This window comes from Meleagris gallopavo, chromosome 22 (assembly GCF_905368555.1).
Source record: "Meleagris gallopavo chromosome 22, MGAL_WU_HG_1.1, whole genome shotgun sequence".
NCBI lineage: Eukaryota > Metazoa > Chordata > Aves > Galliformes > Phasianidae > Meleagris > Meleagris gallopavo.
In genome coordinates this window covers 1,107,230-1,126,644 of record NC_139425.1, presented here as the reverse complement: position 1 = coordinate 1,126,644, position 19,415 = coordinate 1,107,230, and the positions used below count along the sequence as shown (strand labels likewise).

Sequence of the window (19,415 nt, the reverse complement as noted above, 5' to 3'; positions counted from 1 at the left end):
TTGTTTGTTACCTGAAGCCAGGCCAAGGTTGGGTTTCTCCGGGCTGAGTGGTACCCAAGGAGCTGGATCTGAGGATGTGCGCTTGTGCTTGGTGCTCAGAGGCAGGGATGGGCTCCTCCTGGTTCTTGTGTCCTCAGCAAAGACAGATGAGCTGGTCAGGAGTGGACGTGTCCTTTCAGGAGCTAAAAGGGAACACAAACAGATCGTACATCAGTAGCAAGCAGACCTCCTGGGAGCAAAACTCCGGGGGAAAATTGGCACTGTGCATTGACAAGAATATTTCTCTGCTTGCAGGTCTGACTTGAGAAATGTGTAAGGTTGGAGCCCCAGCTGTGACAGATGGAGAGTCAGGCAGGACTTAGAAAGTCTCCGAGAAAGCAGGACAGCTCAAGGAGCTGAGGACCTCCATCTTTCAGAGCTGGGACACATCATGGAAAGGCTGGGCAAGGGCAGCAGGAGCAGTCTGACCAAGGAGCAGAACTGCAAAGCTGCTCTTTCTACTGGCAGCTTTTCCTTCCCATACCTGTCCCAGCAGCAGCAGCACTCAGGAGCGTACAGTGCATCCTAACAGTGCATCCAAACAATGCCAACACAGGGGCACCAAGAGTAAGGGTATGCCTTGCAGGGCTCAGGACTAAGGAAAACAAGTCAGCCTTCTCCCTTTGAGGAGGAGAGACAGAAGGGTACCCTACAGCAGCAGACAAGTCTCGTCAGTGCCCTATCCTCTGCTGATGGAGCTATGCTGCACAGCTCCAACAGCTCACCCCACCAGCCCACACAGGATCTCACCTGACTTCGCCCGATGGGGAGGGAAAGGAGGTGGGTAGGATGGAGCTGGTGGCACATCCAGGCTGCGGAGGTGGGTGTGTGGCAAGGCATAGGTGTCTGGCCGCCTCCCCTGAGGCACTGCCCCTGCTGCTTCTGGTCTGATGGCAGTGGCAGGAGGCTGGGAGCAGCTCTGTGGACAGGAAGACCCCCTCTTCATAAGACCCAGCTGGAAAGAATATTTGTAAGTTGAAGTATAAATATGAGTGATCAGCCAGTAAAGGAGCACCCACTCCATTGTGGTGGGAGAAGGGACAATGGTGGTATGCATGGACCTGAGCCCATGGAAGATCCTCACCTTCTCATCCAGCTCATCATCGCTCTCATACATGTCATCCTGGCCCAGCCACCACTCGTACTCCACATGGACATGCGGGCTGAACTGATTGTTCTGGGCCTGCAGCAGCTGAGGCACAGAGGAGCACCCTGAAGACCCACCAGCCCTACCCACTGCACCAGCCCCATTTCTGACAGACCATTTGGTTATGGAGGAAACAAACTGTATGTAATGCTGCCAGCTCAGCAGGCCAGGAGTTTTGCAAAGTTGTCCAAACACACAGTGGGACATGGCCAAAGTAAGGCTTGGACTCACCAAGGAGATGCTCTCACCCTGTGTGGCTTGGTGCAGTTTCAGGTTCCCCTATCTGACCTGTCCCAAACTGCCCAGCCCTGAGGTAGCCCCCGACAGCTGAGACAGAGCAAACCCCATGGCACCCTGCTCTGTGTCCCACACCAGCAGTGATGATGCTGAAGGATTTGGATGGCCCTGCACCAGGCATCTATGCAGTTCCTTTCCCTGCCAGGATGTGTCCCAAAACCAACACCGTGTCCTACCAGCTCTTCACACTGGTGATGTCTTGTCCTCTTGGCAATGTCCAGGGCCGTCTCTCCTGCTTGGTTAGCTGTGAGGGGAAAGGCAGCCTTGAACCTTGCTCAAGGAAGTGAAGAGCAGTGCTGCATGTGGGCAGCCTGCAGGCTTACAGCAGAAATGCTACAGTCAAGGGGGAAAGAGAAGAGGATGTGCAGAGGAGGAGGAATAAATCCCAGAGAGGAGGAACGGGGTGCTGACGGCACTAAAGACAACAGATCCTACAGATCCCATCAGATCTACCTGCTGCTTCTAGGGACAAACACATGAAAAAGAAGGGACAGCCTAAATAGACTGAAACAAAGGCTCAAGCCAAAATTGATAATGGTGGGAAGATGAAGAATGGGGAAAGAGTGATGAGACACCTAGATAAGGACAGAGGGGTAAATCCTGCTGGCTTACAGAAATGGGACAGGGGAGAAGGACAGAAGAATACAGTCACTGCCAGAACCTAGATGCTACAGAACCCAAAGCTGACGGGCAGAGGAGGAATCCATAGCTGACACCCCTTGTCCTCTAAGTCACTGCAAGGAGCTTTGGGCAGACTTGGTACATATGTGCTGGTGCCTGGTGGATGGACAGACTGCCTGCACACCCCACACCTGTGAGTATGGGTATGGCAGAAGACAAACATGACACTCATTTTATTTTGGATTCATTTTAGGCCCTGTCTATGGAGCTGCAGCACAGGACTGAGAAGGGATGGGCAGCTATGGGGATTCTGGGGAAGAGGAGGGGCAAGAAGTCTGCACCCTGAGGGCTCACAGAGCATCCCCAGCCCAGTGACAGGGCCTGCACTGAGACCTTGAGTTGCTTCAGGTAGCCAGAAGAGTCAAAGAGTCAGTAAAGATGTGTCAAGCACTGCTGAGCCTGGCATGGCTGAGGGAGTGGGAAATTTGGCAGCCAAACTCCTATGTGGCTACAAGGACATGCACCCATCCCTACCATCCCACCAGGGTCTCTGTGCCCTTATGGGAAACGGGCATACTCAAAGAGTGCCCAAGAAGGAACGACTCAGCACAAGCCATCCCCTTGATGACACTGGATGGTGAGAACATGTGTGACCTTCCATGTCACTCAGGAATCCAGCTTTAAAGTTCACTTCTGTGTTGTGAAGAGGACACTCCCAGCCATGATGAATGACCGGACCTATGACCTGGGCTCCAAAGCACCAGCACACACTGCCTCTGAACTAGCATTTCGTCAGGCCTCCTGCCCACGCTCCAGCATTGCACGACTGGCTTTGAAAATAAGAGCTAAGTGCCTGTCACTCTATGGGCAGGCTTCCCTCAGCATCATCATTAACTTGCTTCTCCTGAACCTCCCAGCTGCAGGCAAGCCCTGCTGATCACTCCAGCAAAGTCAGAGTGGAGAAGAGGAAGGGAAGAGGAAGCAAAGAGAGAAAATTCCAGGATCTCCCTGGCCACTCACTGATGGTGATGTTGGCTTTAGCCTTCAGCAGCAGTTTGAGGCACTCAGGTTTGTTGTGAAAGCAGCAGTAGTGAAGCGGCGTGTTCCCCACTATGGTCTGCTTTTCCAGGCTCCCGCTGCAACAGAAGGTGGATATTGTCAGCAGACTGAGCAGAGCTGCTGGCCCCAGCCAAATGCTGGTCCACGTGTCATTCTAGCCACCTCAGATTGAGAGGGCTTTTGGAGAGGTGGCCACCACCAGCATCACACCTCAACCCAGTGATGAGGGCAGCCAAGGCCCCTCTGCTCTAGAGATGGTCACCCTAAGTCCCATTTGCTGGGATGCCTGCTCTGGTACTTCTTATCTTGGGAGCATTTTGGAGAAGCCCATCACTCTTTCACTTTTCACTCACACTGACTTAGTTGTGACAAATTGACCAGATAGTTTGAGCTTACCTGTTCTGGACAAGAAAATCAACAATATGCAAAGAAGTTCGATCAGACAACAGCACTGCCAGGTGGAGGATGGTCTCCCCAGGTTCCTGTAACAGAACAGAAACAGCAACAGGATGGGACCATGACACCAACAGGGAGGAGTTCTGTCCTTTGGGAACTGTTCTTCATGCATCCCTGAGAGATGAACAGGAGCCGGTGTGACCTGTCTCTCTTCAGAGCCTTGACCACTAAGGCTGGAGAGAGTTTAGGAAACATATAGAGACATGCAGCCATGTTTCTCAAGGAAAACTTTTCTAATTGTGCTTTCCTCACCTTCTGCTTTGTCCATCACACAGCCTCTTCCTTTTTCTCAGGGGCTTAGCCACTCATCTTCTTAACACCTGCCCTTTACCTGACACCTTCCCTATGTATTTGTGATGGCTTCATGAAGAATCATTCACCCCCATTTCACATTTAGAAACAGTAACCAAAAGTGATTTTTTCCCCCAGTCAAGCAGCAGAACTTCATGGAGTTCACCATTTCAGGGTGTGCAACTGCTGCTCCACACAGAACTGCCCCTCTTCTGCCTATTTTTCCCAAGACATCCTATACTGAGGGTGCTTCTTTCTCATTGCCAGGACAGTCCCTTGCCTTCCACCAGGTGCCATACCTGCAGGTGTGCCTGCACAGGCTTGCTCAAATCCACGTTCTCAGCATAAGCTTGGAGCAAAGTAAATATGTCCTTGCCCTTGACAGCTTCTGGGAGGCTTGGGCACTGAGCAGCAGGGCTCCTCTTGGCATATTTCTTCTCAACATACTTGGAAATGATGAATTCTTTCCGCAAGGCCCTGGCAGAGATGAACCAAGTGAGAGTTAGGGGCCACAGAGCAACCCCATGAGCATCCAGGGACACCCCTCCTCTCCAGCTGCCCCAGCTGCTTTCCTCCTTTCTCCTACAGACCTGCCAGGCAGTGCAGCACCTTTCCCACCCTTGTTCCCAGCAGGGCTCCCACTGCCTTTCTCTGTTGCCCCAAGGTCTTGCTGGGAGGAATGGGGACGCATCAATGCATCTCCCTGTCTCTCGGACACTTTCATACTCTCCATCACCTCTTCTCCAGGCAAAGAAGGGTTCTGTATTGGATTCAGCTCCCCAGTGAGATGTTGGAGAAACACCATATGGTAACTGGGTGGGAGAACCCAAGGATCAGCAGCAGCAGCTTCTGGGAGAGGGCTGGCCAAGAAAGTCCTCCAGCTGCAGAGCGTGAGGTCAGCAGAAGCAGTGACCAGATAGAGGATCTGGTGGGCAGCAGGAGCCCCAGGGCTAACCAAATCCTCCCAACAGCAAAGGTGATTTCAGAAGAGCTGAATGATTACTATTTCACGCGGTTTCAGTTTTCTCAGCAGCCAAGTCCAGGGGTGGACCTGGCAACCTTGATCTGTTCCTGCAATTGCATTTTCCAGCTCTCCCTGCTCTCTGCTGCTCTCTGGTGCCAGGCCCTTACCTGTCTGCTTGCTTACTGCAGGGTAAATCCACACTGCCTAGAAGGTGCCCTGATTGGGACTTACAAACCTGTAAAGTACCCTGGCTTGAGCCTCTGCAGATGCTGATGGTCCCCTTGGCCATGACTGCCCCGGCTACAGGACTCACCCAAGAGCTCTGCCCAATTCATGTTTGCAGCACTAAGCCCTGGAGAAGGGCTATAGCTGGTACCAGCCACCACCTGAGCTCCCCCCTATGCTCTTCTAGAAGCTGGGCCACTCCAGGATGACGAACACAGCTGATGTCTCCTGAGAAGTCCTACAACTGCCTGCTCTGCTCTCTCCCAGATGTGAATCATGGTCTCGCTGCTTTCTAGTTCCTACCACTTCTGCAGCCATGGTGCAAAGGGCCCAGGGGAATGATGCGACTTCCCCTCCTTCCTCACTAGGTCCCTTCAAGCCAGATATCCTTTGTCTAACTGCTCAGAGGCAGGAGGATGGACAATTCTTGTTACCTCTGCATTACCTTAGCAAAAAGGTCATCAGAAGGGGGTTTTATGGCCTCCATCCATAGCAACAACAAATATGTCCCCACAACATTAATGAAAGACCCAGGTTGGAAGTCTGCAGAGCTGTGTCTCTCTGCACTTATGTCACAAGAAACTTGGCCATGCATGTCATGATGCCCACCACTCGTTTTCTCACCATCTCTCCTTCCTTGCTTGATCCTACACTGAGCTTACCAGCTCTGGGTCCCAGCTATTGGGCATGGTGATCTGTACTGCACCCACATGTTGCTCTGCCCTGTCCCCCCCACCCTCCCACCCTTCCCTTCCCGCTGATGTGCACAGCTACAGCTGTCCTGCTTGGCAGCTCCAGCTTTTCAGTTTCTCTTCTTGTCTTCCCCTTTCCAGCCCTTTTTCCTTGATCCTGACCCTTGCCTTGCTGGCTCTTCCTCACACCCCCTGTCTCCTTTAAATCTGTCCTGTTGCACTTGATGAAACTGATTCCAAAGAGGAGTTGCAGCCTGGGGAGGAGATTGGGCAGTGCCACGTGCCTGGCTGCTGTGAGGAGCAAGCAGGACCACAGAGCATGCCCACAAACACCAACTCCATCAGAGCAACTCACATGTCACTGTGTGCCACGGGCTTCGGGGAGAAGCTGGAAAGACTCGCTTCCATGATGCCATTGAAACCAGCGTTGCCAATGTTCCTCGCCAGCTGCAAAACAGCCAAGCTAGAGGTGATACGGGACATGCAGCTGTACTGCGTGCAGCAGGAGAGAAAGCTCAGGGCTGAGGTGCTGGCCAGGTATGGAGAGATGTCAAGGGGCCAGAGGCTCTGCACCACCTGCTACTGCTGAGATGTCCCAGCTCCAGCAGTACAGCTGTAGAGCTGAGCCCTGGGTTTGGAGCTGGGTGAGCAATGGTGCTCCCGTCCCCTGTCCGGACACCAGCAGCTCCCATCATGGACTGACCAAACCTTTCTCATTCATGAACATGCTAAAACAGTGCCAGGGAAAGCCACCAGCTCCTGTCCACCCCAGACTCTGCTCAACCCTGATCTGGGCTTGGTCCTGCCCTGCAGCTCTCCTGCACCACGAGACAAAGCTGGAAGAGATGAGCAACCCAGAAACAGCAAAGGGACATCTTTATCTCCTTGAAGATGGCAATTCCTGCCACAGTAACCATGAAACTCCAGGAATTACAACTTGGTTCAGGAGGGGAAGATCTCACTGAACTAATTTGGTTTCAGAAAGGCCACAGCAGAAAAGGAGGCATGTGGACAGAGCACAGTAGCAGCATCCTACCAGCAATTCGGAGGTTGCCAGCTTGTCCAAAGACAGTGACTGGATGCGGGAGATGTGCACACCCATCTCTCTGTGAATCCCAGAGCACTCAATGCAGATCAGGATGCCATGGTTAATGGAGAGCCAGGTGGGATCTGCAGAGACAACACAGCTGGGGTCATGTTCATCTCCCGCCTGTCCTCTCCACCACACAGAGCACAAGCTGCACAGCAGAACACACAGCAGAGAGCTGATGGAGCAGGGAGGGGAGGCAAGCAGCTGGTTCTCACCTGGGGCCAAGCAGTCACAGCACTCCCTGTTCCCAGGCATGTTTCTGACCTCCTCAACTATGGCCCGGGTCAGCTCCTCCCTGCTGCTCTCCCCTCCGCCCTGCGCCTTGCTGAAGGCCACGTTCAGTGCCTCCTCCTTGCTGTTGCTGAGCACAGACACCCATCTGCATGGGCAGAAAGTGGCTTAGGAGAGGGCCCAGAGGGGAGGAGCTGGCTTTGCATGCCCCCCTTTCCCCCCCCCAGCACAAGGCCCTGCACAGGATGCCAGCAGAAAAACGGGTACCAGAAGTCTCCATGACTTGCTCCGCCCCTAAAGCAATCATAACACAGCAGGGATGGAAAGGGCATCAAACAAGGGCAGCAATGAGCTGCATAAGTAGCCGATAAGCTAGCTCCTCATAAGGAGCTAGAGGAATGTTTTTTGATTCCCACCAAACTGCCCTCTGCTAACAGTACTTACACAAAACAGTCCTGCTCGTCCTCTGCCAGGAAGCGGTATGTGCGGTTGTCTGAAACAAACATGCCCATGCTCCCCTGTGCACAACCTGCTGGGCTCAGCAGGATGACAGTCCCCTCATTCCACCCAGCCCCTCCTCACTGCTCCCCTGGCAAAGCATCCTGCTCCTGGGTTGAGGCAGAGGGATGCTGTTTTTGGCTAAGCTACTACATGGGAACTATGTGTCCACACTGCAGTGGTGCCCATCTTGTGCCCTGAGTGTGCACCACTGCTTTGGAGCAGAGCTACCCTCAGCATTGCTTCCCAGTCCAACACAAAGCCACAGAGCTTTACCTCCTCCATGCCCACGCTCACTTTCTAAACCCAAGACACCAAAGCCATTCTGTGCACTTTCCAGAGGAGCAGTGGGGAAGTGGCAGCACTCACGTGAAACCAGATCAAAGCATTTCTTGTCATCCACGTTTGGCTTCACCTGGCAGGTCAGTAGGTTCAGCTTGGCTGGAGGGCGGTTGGACTATGAGAAGAACAAGGAAGTCTCAGTCCTCATGGTATCAAAGCACTGGGACAGCCAAGGTAAGGCTGGACAGGGCTCTGAGCACCACGATGGAGCTGTAGGTGTCCCTGTTCAGTGCAGGGGAATTGGATTAGATGACCTTTTAAGGTCCCCTCCAACTCAAATGACTCTATGAAAGGGTGATGGCCCAGCAGTGACAATCACTTCCAGCACTTCATCCTTAGCTCTGCTTTTGGGAGCAATGCAAGAAATAGCTACATGGACCTCTTTTTTCCCAACAGCCATCCCATGCTGGGGTCCCTGGTCTCCAGGCTCGCTGCCCTCCATGCACACAGGTGTGGGGGGGGGCTCCCATATTAGTCTCTTAAATTGCAAGGACTTCAGGCTCAGCGGGGCAGCCCAGCAGTGCAAGCACCAAGCACAAGGGCTCTGCTGAATCCCAGAATTTGCCAGCATGGTGGGCAACAGGAGGTCAACAGGGGTGGGCAGCAGATCCCAGGCAGAGATAGAAGGAGGTGGAAGAAGCTGTTCCTACCATGCTGTGAGAGATGGTCAGGTAGCCATTGCTGACAGTGCATTTCCTCTTCTGCCAGACTTTTCTCAACCTGGAAGCGAGCAGAGAGTGACACAAGAGGACACGTGCCTGCCATGCAAAGGAGCAGGCCATCCATGCAGCAATGCCAGTGAGCACAAGAGCTGCACAAGGCGACATGCTGGCTCTGCTTCCAGAGTCTGTTACTCTTGGTCTGATGGGACCCCATTGTATGGCACAAGGATGGGCTTGTACAGACAGGCAGCACAGCTGCTGCAGAGGCAGTGTAGGCACAGAGCATTTCTTGGGGCACAGGTCCTGTTAGGAAAGCACACAGACCTTTGCAAAAGTCCCCAGCAAACAACCAAGACTATCATCTTCCAACTGCTCCAAACACCTCAAGACCGTACAGAAGTGAGGGAAAGGAAGGGAAACTGAACTTCAGCCTGGGGCGAAGGAGCTCCAGTTCATGATTTTCTGTCCAGTTTCCTGTTTTTCTAGGACCGTTGATGGTCCTTTCCAGGTATGCACATCTCCCAGTGCAGGACCCCTGCAATTCCCAGCAAACAGGCTCCCCTGCACTGGTGGAAGGTCCCCTGTCCCATGACAGCAGTGCACTTTCCTGGAGCTCACAGTCTGGCTGAATGGGCATTAGGAGAGGTCCAAAGCAGCACCACGGAGCCCCAGCTCCCTGCTGGCTTTTTCCTCTGGCCCACCATGCCATCTCCAATGCTAGTTCTAACCCACCCTTCATTTCTACTCCTTTCCCTAAATCGCCTGCAGGAAGCTGAGCCCAAATCTGATCTCTGGAAAGGCAAAGAAAGGTCAAGGCTGGAGGAAAGGAAGTGAAACCGAGCAGAAAATGCTGCCCAGCCTATACAGAAGCCCTTGTCCCACCCACGAGGAGCACTTGCAGAGGTCCAGAGGGCACTGGGCATCTCCATGGGATAGGAATGCTCTCAGCCAGGCAACTCTTCATGGGAGGCCATGGGCAGCTGCCACAGTGCCACACATACCTCAACCCGTTCCTCTGCCCTTGCCACCAACCCAGGAGAGGAGGTCAGGCTGGGTGAGCTTGCCCTGGCCCCGAGTGACCAAAGCACAACTGACAGGGACACACTGAATCCCAACTCACCCATCGCTTTTCTTAAAGAGAGTCCCCATCTTCTCTGTGCCATACTGCTTGTTCCCCTGCAGCTGATGCATGTTGTACCGGGCCTGCTTGCTCCCCAAGTCCTGCAAGGAGAGGGATGGCAGCAGCCGGCAGTAACAGCAAGTGGGACAGAGGCTGCTTCATGCAGGATGGGGTCAACAGCACCCTGGGAAGAAGGATCTGCCCTTACCTCTCTCTGCTCCAGCTGCAACGCTGCCTTCAGCTGATCCCGAAGGGCACACAGTTGCTTCTTCTCCTCGTCCTGCCTGACCTTCAGCTGCAGGGCACAGAGAGCACACCGTGGGGAGGAGGAGATTGCTGCATGCCTGCCCCATGGAAACTGAGGCCTCCCCACACCCCGCAGCCCTCACCACCTCCATGGGCCTGTGGGACGTGGAGCCCTGCTCTGAGGTGGGAGGTGGCAGAGCAGCATGCCACTTAGTCACCATGTTATTTTCTGGAGGAAAGAAAGCCAGCTGTCTGCAGCTCTCCGTGGTGTAAAAACAGCCAGCAGCTCGAAGGTCACTGCAGTTGTTTGGTTTTTGTTTTTTTTTTTCCTCCAGTTTGGTACTGTCAGTAATTTAAAGGTCTCCAAGCAAACAAAAAGTTGATTTCCACTGGGGGTCTTGGTGTGTGGCCCTGAAGGAGTGTGGGGACGGTTTGCATGAAGGATCAGGAAGATGCTGTGCACTGTTACCCCACTCCAGGGCAACACACACTCTCTTTTTGCTGTTATTACCACCACCCCGGGCAGCCTGTGCCAATGCATCACTATTCTGTTCAGAGAAGAAATTTTTCCTAGCATCCAACCTGGTTCACATTCCAGGCCTCTGCAAAAGACTACAAAGGATATGGCGAAGGGGGACAAAAGCTGAGCAACCTGGAAATGAGATCTGAAAATACTGGGAAAGCAACACAGACCTTCTACAGAGAATGGGGGACTTGGCACCACCAGAGGTCGTCTGGTTCTGAAGTCCCAGTAAGCTTTGCTGTTTTGAAAAACATCTTTCTGTCTCCAGGCAATGTATAACCGCAAGAGCCCATAGTAAGAAAAGTAGAAGGTCACAGCCCCTGAGAACAGCTCTGCAGACAGGCAAAGCCCCTGAGGAAGAGTGTGAAGAGCTTCAGTTGGCAGCAGTGGGCAGGGAAAGCCAAGAGCAGAAACCTGAAAGCCTGAGGAGCAGCTAGGACAGTGAGAATTGAATGTGTTAATGCCTATTTCCATGCTCGTCCTTCCCATTTTGTGCCCTAGGGTATTACACCATAACTTTCCCTTCAAGGATCATTGTGCATCAGAGGCTCAGGAAACAATGACCAACTGATGCAGAAGTCTCCAGATCTGCTTTTGCAGAGGGAGAGACAGCCCTGGGGCAGACATCCCTGCTCCGCTCAGCACACCCTGCTTTGTGTGAGTACTCACGCTCTGCAGTTCCGGGATGAGCTCCTCTGTAAACTTTTTAAGTTTTGCTGTTGTGTTTAAACATTCCTGGAAAAAACTGAGAGGAGAGGCTGATGTAAGAACACATTCTGAAATCCTGCTCATTGTGCTGAGCCACACTGGGCTCTTCTAAGCTGTTTGGCTTATCAACACCTTCAGCAGACAGCATTTTTGTCTCATAGTCACCAAAGAATTTCTTAGGATATAGACTGTAAGAAAAAGTGGAGACTTTAAGAAAAGTTCAGGGCTCATAAGTCTGTTTTCTTCATAACCTAGATTTCAGTGACTATTCCTTGCTATCTTCTTTATGCTGTCTAATGAGAATGTTAAACTGAAGAGATAATCAGAGAATGATAAAGGTTGAAAAAGACCTTTAAGATCATCTAGTCCAATCATCAATCCATCCCGCCATGCTCACTAACCATGTCCCTAAATGCCACATCTCCATCTTGAACACCTCCAGGGATGGTGACACCAACACCTCCCTGGGCAGCCTGTGCCAATGCATCACCACTATTTCTGAGAATAAATTTTCCCTAATATCCAACTTGAACCTCTCCTGGCACAACTTAAGGTCATTATCTCTTGTCCTGTCGCTGTTACCTAGGAGCAGAGGCTGACCCCCACCTCACCATAACCTCCTTTCAGGTAGCTGTAGAGAGCAATAAGGTCTCCCCTGAGCCTCTTCTTCTCCAGACTAAATAATGCCAATTCCCTCAGCCGTTCCTTACAGGACTAGTGCTTCAGACCCTTTACCAGAAGATACACTCCATTGAGATCCTTGGCTCCATCACCTCCAGGAGAAGATTTTTGTCATATTAGACTACAGGCCAAGTAAGCTGCAAGATCTCTAGGTCCTGCAAATTAAACCACCTCCCAGACTGCCTCTAAAACCAGCACTTGTGGAGCGAAGGGCAGTGAAGGCAGGTTGCCAGTCATCTTACTTGAACTGTGAGTTGCAGTGCTTGATGTGGTTTTGCAGCAGGTCGATCCCTTTCTTGGTTTTGATCTCATTCACTTTGATTAGATACTGAAGGGAAAAAGACACAGGAACTGAAGGTGTAGCTTAGGGAAAAATGTCACTTAAGCACTTTTTTTCATGTTGTCCTCCCTCCCATTAACAGTGAAGAGCACTGTGTTGTGGTTCTTCACGTTGGTCATGCCATAATGGGAGCAGCTCGTGTGGCTTTTATAGGGTGAGAAGTTGGTGGCAGGCAGAGCCCATGAACGCCAGCGCTTTGGTTTGCCAAATGGTGGACTCATAATGGGTGCAACTGTATCTCTACTGCCAGGTTTGTAGAGTACCATTCTTCATCTAAACTCCTTGATCAGCTCCTATCCCAACTTGGCTTGGGTCTCCTGCAATGCAGGCAGCTCTCCAGTCGGGCAGACCTCAAAGGACTGGGACAGGAAGGAGCTGGGTAGATTTGTGGGGCCCATGCCATGACCTAGCTGATGCCACTTGCCTGTCCCTGTCCTTACCTCACACATGTTTAACTGGAAGGTCCTGCGCTCCTTCTCCATCTCCTCGGCGATCTCCCCCCCGCTCACCTCACCCCTCACCATGCCATGCTGCTTTGCCAGCTCACGCTTCTCCTTCTCTATCTTTGTGCTCAAGGAGAGAGGACAGACACCTGAAAGGCTCCAACCAACTGATATCTGTTGGAGGCAGCCAGAAAAGAGCCCCCAGACCCAGGTTTCAGAGTGAGGGAGCCAGACAACTTACAGTTTGCTCTCATAGTCTTTGTAGGCCTTCTCAAGGGGCTTCTTGAACTCCTAGGAAGAGCCAAAGTCAGTGACTGATGATTACGATCAAGACAGACCCTTCCTGAGCCTCATCATACCACTTTTCCACAGGGACACCCTCGAATCATAGTATCACAGAGTCACCAAGGTTGGAAAAGACTTGCAAGTTCTTCCAGTCCAACCAGTAAGGCCATCACAGCTCCAGAACATGGCTGTCCTTGGGTACTCATGTAATAGAGAACTGTTTTTACTTCTACAAGGCCATTATTCTTTTCCCATCTGACTTTGGGTGACTTTATCTTCTCCCCATAATCTTACTATATACACCTGCATTTGACCATCAAAATCATTTGCATGGAACACTGATGTTCTGCTCCATTCTCACTGCTTACTGCTCTGCAGACCTCTGTCTCGTAGAAAGACAGGGTAAATCTGGTTGGAGGGGGCTTCTGGAGATATCCATCCCAACCTCCTGCTACAGGCAGGGGCAGCACTGAACTAGGACCAGGCTTTGTCCAGGCAGATGTCAAAAACTCCCATGGTCAGAAATCCCATGGCCTCTCTGGGTCCCAGTGCTTCTCTGTCCCTTGCAGTAAAATTGTTTTATTGCGTCAAGGCAGAACCTTGTCAGAACAGATTTTGCATTTATCTTCATTCTCATGAAGATGTCAAACAGATTCGGGTCAGGCTGTGATCCCTGTTGGACCCCATTAAAAATGCATTCTGCTTAATCACAGCTCGTTGCCAGCAGCTGTTTTTTCCCTCTCTTTCTAACTGATTTTCTGGATCCCCAATCTTCTTGACATTGCCCTTAATGCAAAATGCAGATGTATTTTCTTCACGTTTTGTATTCTTTCACCACCTTACTATATGCTAGAAGTTCCAGATTTTTTTCTCTCTTTCCATATTCATGCTCCTATTGAACACCAGCAGCCAATTTAGGGCTGCCTAAATCAGGAAAAATACTATCTCAGAAAAGTGTAAAAGTCTAAAAGAATAACTGCTTTAAAAGAAGCACTTCTCTGCTCTGTGCTCAGCACCAGCCCCACACAGCCCCATCAGCTTTGCTTACCCCTTTGATCTCTTTCATGTCTCCCTTTATTAAGGACTCCAGGGAAAAATTAATGTTGTGGTCCAAACTCTGCAACTGGAAAGGAAAGAGGGAGATCAAGCAGCTGGCATTGCCCGCAGTGGTCAGGATAGCATGGGAGCTCCTGGAAATTGGGTGCCGTCCCCAGCTCTGTAACTTGAAATGTTCCACTCCTGGCCCTGCATGAGGGAGAGCAGCTTTTGCTAATGCTGAGCAAGGAATAGGGAAATGGAGGGCAGGAAAAGTGTCTGGGGATCGAGAACTGTTTGCAACAGAGCTCCTTCTTCCTGCTGATATCTACACCCAAGCCACCAAAAGGTGTTATGAGGCCCACTGAGCTTCAGCAGCTGCTTGTAAACCAATAGAAGGAACCTCTTAGAAAACAGGCAGCTGGAAGCCTCCAACCTTGGAGATTAGCAAGCTAGAAAAAGGCACAGCCAGCCTGAGCCAGTGGTAGGGCACATGTGGCTACAAGCAGGGCACTGGATTGGAGACTGTTGTGCCCTTGCAGCCAGACCTTCTGTGAGCCTTCCCAGATCCTTCCTAATCCCGACTGTGTTGTTTCAGCACAAGAGAAGGGCCAGATTTAGGCAAATATACCCACAGCAGAGTTTTGTGTCCCTTGAAAAGTCTTGTAGATGGTTCTGTAGAGCTTGAGAGGTACCCCAACTCATAATGAGCTTCTGGAAAGTGGTGCAGGGATGGCTCCTTGGCCCTGCTATCACTACAACCTGGCTTAGGCACCAGGACAGCACCCCTGGGATCACCCATTTCCCTGATGGCACAATGTGCATGGGATGGGGGCATCCATCCTCCTCATGCTGCAGACCCCAAGTCTGATGTGGCCATTGTCTTCAGCCTCAAGCTATCTGCATCACTGCTTCTGCCACTGCTCCTGCCTTGGTCCAGGAAAGGGATGAGCTTGGACCTCCAGGCTATGCACCAAAGCCCATTCCTAGGGACCACCCCCCCACTGTGACCCATGGGCCTGCAGGAGAAGCACAGGGGACAGGGCTGCCTACCAGGCTCCTGACGGCAATCAGCAGCTCCTGGGAGAAGGCCGCGAAGGTGCTGAAGGCATTAGCCAGCTGCTCCTCTCCCTCCAGCTGGTAGTTGGCTGAGAACAACTCCTGGGCAGCAATGTGGGCTGCGAGGTGGCTGATGAGGTCTGGGGAACATGGGTGGTCTCCAGAGAGTGCAAGGGCACAGCCAGGATAAACTCACTGCCACGAGCCCAGCTCTGTTCCAGTGCCTAAGCCTGCTGCACACCCTCCACCCCACTATAAAAACTGCTAGTGCACAGATTCCCTGCTGCAATCAACCCAACCTGTATCAAGGACTCCCCTTGACCTTCCATTGCTGCCTCTCCCTCACCAGGCCCCATCCTGTCCTGACCTTGTCCACAGCCATGCTCTGCCTTGGCAGCTTTCTTCATCTTCTGCAGCACAGCTCGGTCTGCATCCAAGGCCTAGAAATGCAGAGGTTATGATCACTAACAGCACCCTTAGGCACAGTTCTGTAACCTGCAGAGCTCAGCACAAGCCTCAACATCCCCAAGCCAGACTGTTCTGCCATCAGGTAGTGATGGTCTAAATGGCAGCAATCCGTGAGAATCTTAAATAACAGCAAGCCTTCCTCATGGCCTCCTGGAAGAAGTGACCAAGCACTAGGAGAGAATTGGAAAGTATTTTAGAAGAAGGGCTGTTGAGCAACAGGAGGGGCTGATACCACTGCTGGCCTTGTCTTTGTTGTGAACCACATCAGCCAAGGCATGCAGCTGAACCCCTGCAGCAGAGGAGGGTGTTTGTCTGGCTCTGTGCGGGTCAGCACAGCCAGGACTGTGGCATCTGAGGCTCCTCATCATAAACATTGAATTACCCAGAGTGCATTAAACTGGAAGCTTTGGAGGAGCAGCTCCAGCATGAGATGGGGATGTGACATCCCCATGGCCATCGCCAAAGCTGCCTCCACACCTCTGGGTTCCCACCATTCTGTGTGCCCAGCTCCAAGAGGAAGCACTGCCTCCAAAGACCTGTGCACTGTCTGACACACACGTGGATATGTTGCCAACCACGAGGCAGAGATTACAGACCTGGTGCTTGGCACAGGAAACCCCAGCTCCCTTCTCTGCCTGCATTGTCACCCGTGTTCATTCATTCTCCTTGAAGGCAGAGCTCTGGTTCTGTGCTGGGCTCAGCTGTGTGACTTCATTGCGTGCCCACCACGCTGCATGTGCTGCTTTGTGCTGTGCTGGGGCTGATCCCAGCAGCATGTATCCAACAGCAAGTTGCACACCCCAGGGCTTTGTTGTACAACTTTCCCCACACCCCTGGTAACAGCTGCTCACTGAAGCATTTCAGGAACCACAAAAGCGGGCAATTCTGCTTTTCCAAAGTGAGACCAGGGCCCCAAACCCCTGTGGCTGCAACCCCTTCAGCTCTGTCCTTATGCTCACATCCTTCTCACGAGGAAGGCGCAGTTTGAGAGTGACCACCTATCCACAGTCATGACTTTCACACTCACAGGGAAGCCTTGTGTGAGTCTGGAGCTCCTGTGGGACTGAGTGGGCTCCAGAAAGAGTCTCACTGGGTCTGATGAGGACAGAGACAGAGCATTCACCTTTTGGCCATGCATACTGGCAGTTCACCACGACACACCAAATTCCCTTTTTTTCAGCCTGGGGACAGGGCCCCATGAGGGATGGATGGATGGAGCAGTGCTGATCCCAGGGCTGATCCTGAGGAGTGCTGGCAGCAATGGATGCCCTTCAGCACTATTTTTTGACTTTCCACTCATTGGAAAGTCCTATTGCCACTCCAGGGCTGCATTGCAAAAGAGGAGATAAAGTCCCTCTGCAGCCCAGCTCAAGCCAGCCCTTGCCCTGTCACTGCAGAGTCTGCTTGCTGTCACCCTGCAGTGAGAGCCATGCCCTGTCATTTCTGTTCACTCTGTGTCACGAGTCCCATGCCAAAGGTTCTGCAGAAAGGAACAATTTTTGCAGCATACATTTTTTCTAACCACAGCTTCCTGATGTAAGCAGCTCTGTTTTAAAGGACTGGAGTTTTGAGTTTTGTTTTGGGTAGGTATAATGGAGTAACAGTTACAAAAATTAAGCAACGCAAGGAAATTGCCCCATGCCCCGGCCTCCTGAGCACATTCTGTCCTGCAGAATGCTGATAGAAAAGCCTCAGTGACCACTACAGACAATGGGAGCAGAGGGGCTGCCCTGTCTTTGGGCAGAGATGGCAGACCCCAGGTGCTGGGAGGCTTTGGAGCAGCACAGTGCTCACAGCCCACAGACACCCCAGCAAAGCCCAGGGCACCATCCCCATGTCCACTGGAACTGCAAAGTCATGAGAGCCACTCCTGCCCTTGCCCAGGGGCTTCTCAGAGCTGCTTCCCCTCCACACGGCACCTGCTGCTGTGTGCCAGGGTCAGGAAGCAAAGGCATTTGGCCCCAGGGGGCTTGGAATCGGGAGCTGACTCAGTAGTTGGCTCTGATCCCTTCTCTGTGGATTTTTTGAACTGTTTTTGAACTGTTCTTGAACTGTTCATGTGTTCGGCTGCCAAAGTTCCTACATTGGCGTATCACACAATTCAACTTTAGGCAAGCGAGGTAACCCTCCCACCACTGCAAGTACTGCTCTTAGCTCTGTTTGCTTTTAGGGCGACATTTCATGGGCCAAAGCACTCCATCCTCCTTCACCATGAGCCAGGTATGAGATGCAGCCCTCCCACACCCCGCACTTTGTGTTTGTCCCCACCCGCCGATACCCATCACCCAGTCACCACACCCAAACCTTTGCTTTGGGCACTTTGCACCACACAGTAAGGACCACCACAGTGACACCCGTATGAGTGCAGATCCCACAGGACTGCCAGGGAGATGGCCGCCCCTGGGTCCCTCGGGGTGCCAATCTCCTGCCCCGTGCCCCGCTCACCTCCTCCATGCTGCTGGCAGTGGCCTTACAGCGGCCCATGTGGCTGGTGAAGGTGGAGGTGGTGGGTGAGCTGAGGTCCTCCTGCACTTGCTTCACGAAGTCACACACCAAGATGGGTGCTGCCATGGTGCTGCAGAGAGACGGAGCCAGAAAGGGGAACTGCAGGCGCTTTGGGGCTGGGCAGGGGGACAGGGAGGGGGTGGGGACATGCCACTGCCAGTGGGAGCCCCTCACCTTGCACACCGTTGCACGCACGCACAGGGAGGCACAGCTGCAAATCCTGTGATCCTGAGCAAAAGCACTTTTAGGAAGGCTGAGGCAGATGCTTCCTTCTGAGTTATGGGGAGCCTCAGCCTGGGGGGGCAGGGGAGAGTGCAGCTGAAGTGGTTGCAAGAGCCGAGGAGCCGCGTGGGGGTGTGCGTGTGATGTGCTGGGGTGCATCAGATGTGCGGAGTGAACTGGTAACTGCTGGGGCACGCTGCTGGTGTGCACCACGTGTGCTGGGTGCAGCAGGCACCAATGTCATGCAGAGTGTGCTGGGATGCACCGTGCATGCTGGGGTGCATCAGGTACCACCCATGATGGCAGTGTCCTGCCTGCAGTCCCTGCTGAGAGTGGGCTGAGGCTGCACGAGGAGTAGTGGTGCAGTGTGAGTTGGGGCCCCTTGCAGCCTGCTTGCTCCCCTGTAGCCCAGGGATCTGCAGGAGTGGGAAGAGGCTGCTCCCTTTGCCATTCTGGAGCTAACTCTACCCCACCACCCCATCTAGTTTCACTGAAAATGCCTCTGAGCACCATCTCCTGCAATGCAGACAACCCTTCCCACCAAACCTCCCAGTGATGCACCTTGACTTGCAACCCAGTCATGATCTTGTCTCAGCAGCATTTGTGCAAGCAACAGAAACTCTGGGGCACTGGAGCCCATGCTGAGAACCTGTCTGCTTTAATTTACATCAGCCCAATATCATGATGCAGATGTATGCTGATGGCCCCATGCTGACATCCCAGCTCTGTGCTACCAGGGGAAAGGGCAGAGGTGCACTGGGGAGGGCTGCCTGCAGCAGCGTGGCCTGTTCCAGGAGCAGTGAGGAATCCCCAGGGATGTCAGAGAGAACAGCCAGGAAGATTTTATAGGAATTGAGCTGGAACCGGAGGGTCTTCAAGGATCCTTCCAGCCCAAATTGTTCTGTGATTCTATTATTCTATTCCGGTAGAAATGAAGATCCAAAATGAAGTTGGAAGCAAGCCTGATATCCAGCCCTGCACATGCAAGAAATGCTGTTGGTAGCTTGTGAAGACTGCATCCCAGGGAGTGCTACCATGTCCACAGCTGCCCCTACTGCTCCCATGCTCTTGGAGTATCAGGAAGCACACAGTTACCTTGGCTCTATCACCATTCTCCTCTCCTCCACCCTCCAGCTGCAGCAGCACCCTGGGAAGCCCATAAACAG

At 52.5% G+C, this 19,415-nt stretch overlaps 1 protein-coding gene across 3 annotated transcripts in view; it reads right to left on the bottom strand.

Moving 5' to 3' along the window:
* Positions 1-19,415, bottom strand: part of LOC100540406 (arf-GAP with SH3 domain, ANK repeat and PH domain-containing protein 2-like) — a 23,318-nt gene extending 3,903 nt beyond the window's left edge. Inside the window, exons 1-23 of one of the 3 annotated variants that reach the window (XR_014887752.1) lie at positions 17,968-19,412; positions 15,422-15,494; positions 15,049-15,194; positions 14,009-14,083; positions 12,917-12,966; positions 12,673-12,802; positions 12,135-12,220; positions 11,173-11,248; positions 9,943-10,029; positions 9,735-9,835; positions 8,603-8,672; positions 7,980-8,067; positions 7,557-7,605; positions 7,097-7,260; positions 6,828-6,961; positions 6,147-6,238; positions 4,210-4,387; positions 3,560-3,645; positions 3,125-3,240; positions 1,660-1,727; positions 1,124-1,231; positions 790-994; positions 12-182 (exon numbers count right to left, since the gene is read on the bottom strand). Coding sequence is in view for 2 of the 3 variants with exons in the window: in XM_031556514.2 (XP_031412374.2) it covers positions 12-182; positions 790-994; positions 1,124-1,231; positions 1,660-1,727; positions 3,125-3,240; positions 3,560-3,645; positions 4,210-4,387; positions 6,147-6,238; positions 6,828-6,961; positions 7,097-7,260; positions 7,557-7,605; positions 7,980-8,067; positions 8,603-8,672; positions 9,735-9,835; positions 9,943-10,029; positions 11,173-11,248; positions 12,135-12,220; positions 12,673-12,802; positions 12,917-12,966; positions 14,009-14,083; positions 15,049-15,194; positions 15,422-15,494; positions 17,968-18,408 (2,794 nt within the window). In the remaining variant the exon portion in view is untranslated. Of the gene's footprint in view, positions 1-11; positions 183-789; positions 995-1,123; positions 1,232-1,659; positions 1,728-3,124; positions 3,241-3,559; positions 3,646-4,209; positions 4,388-6,146; positions 6,239-6,827; positions 6,962-7,096; positions 7,261-7,556; positions 7,606-7,979; positions 8,068-8,602; positions 8,673-9,734; positions 9,836-9,942; positions 10,030-11,172; positions 11,249-12,134; positions 12,221-12,672; positions 12,803-12,916; positions 12,967-14,008; positions 14,084-15,048; positions 15,195-15,421; positions 15,495-17,967 lie in introns of all 3 variants that reach the window. The other 2 variants (XM_031556514.2, XM_085241642.1) reach the window with 2 other exon arrangements.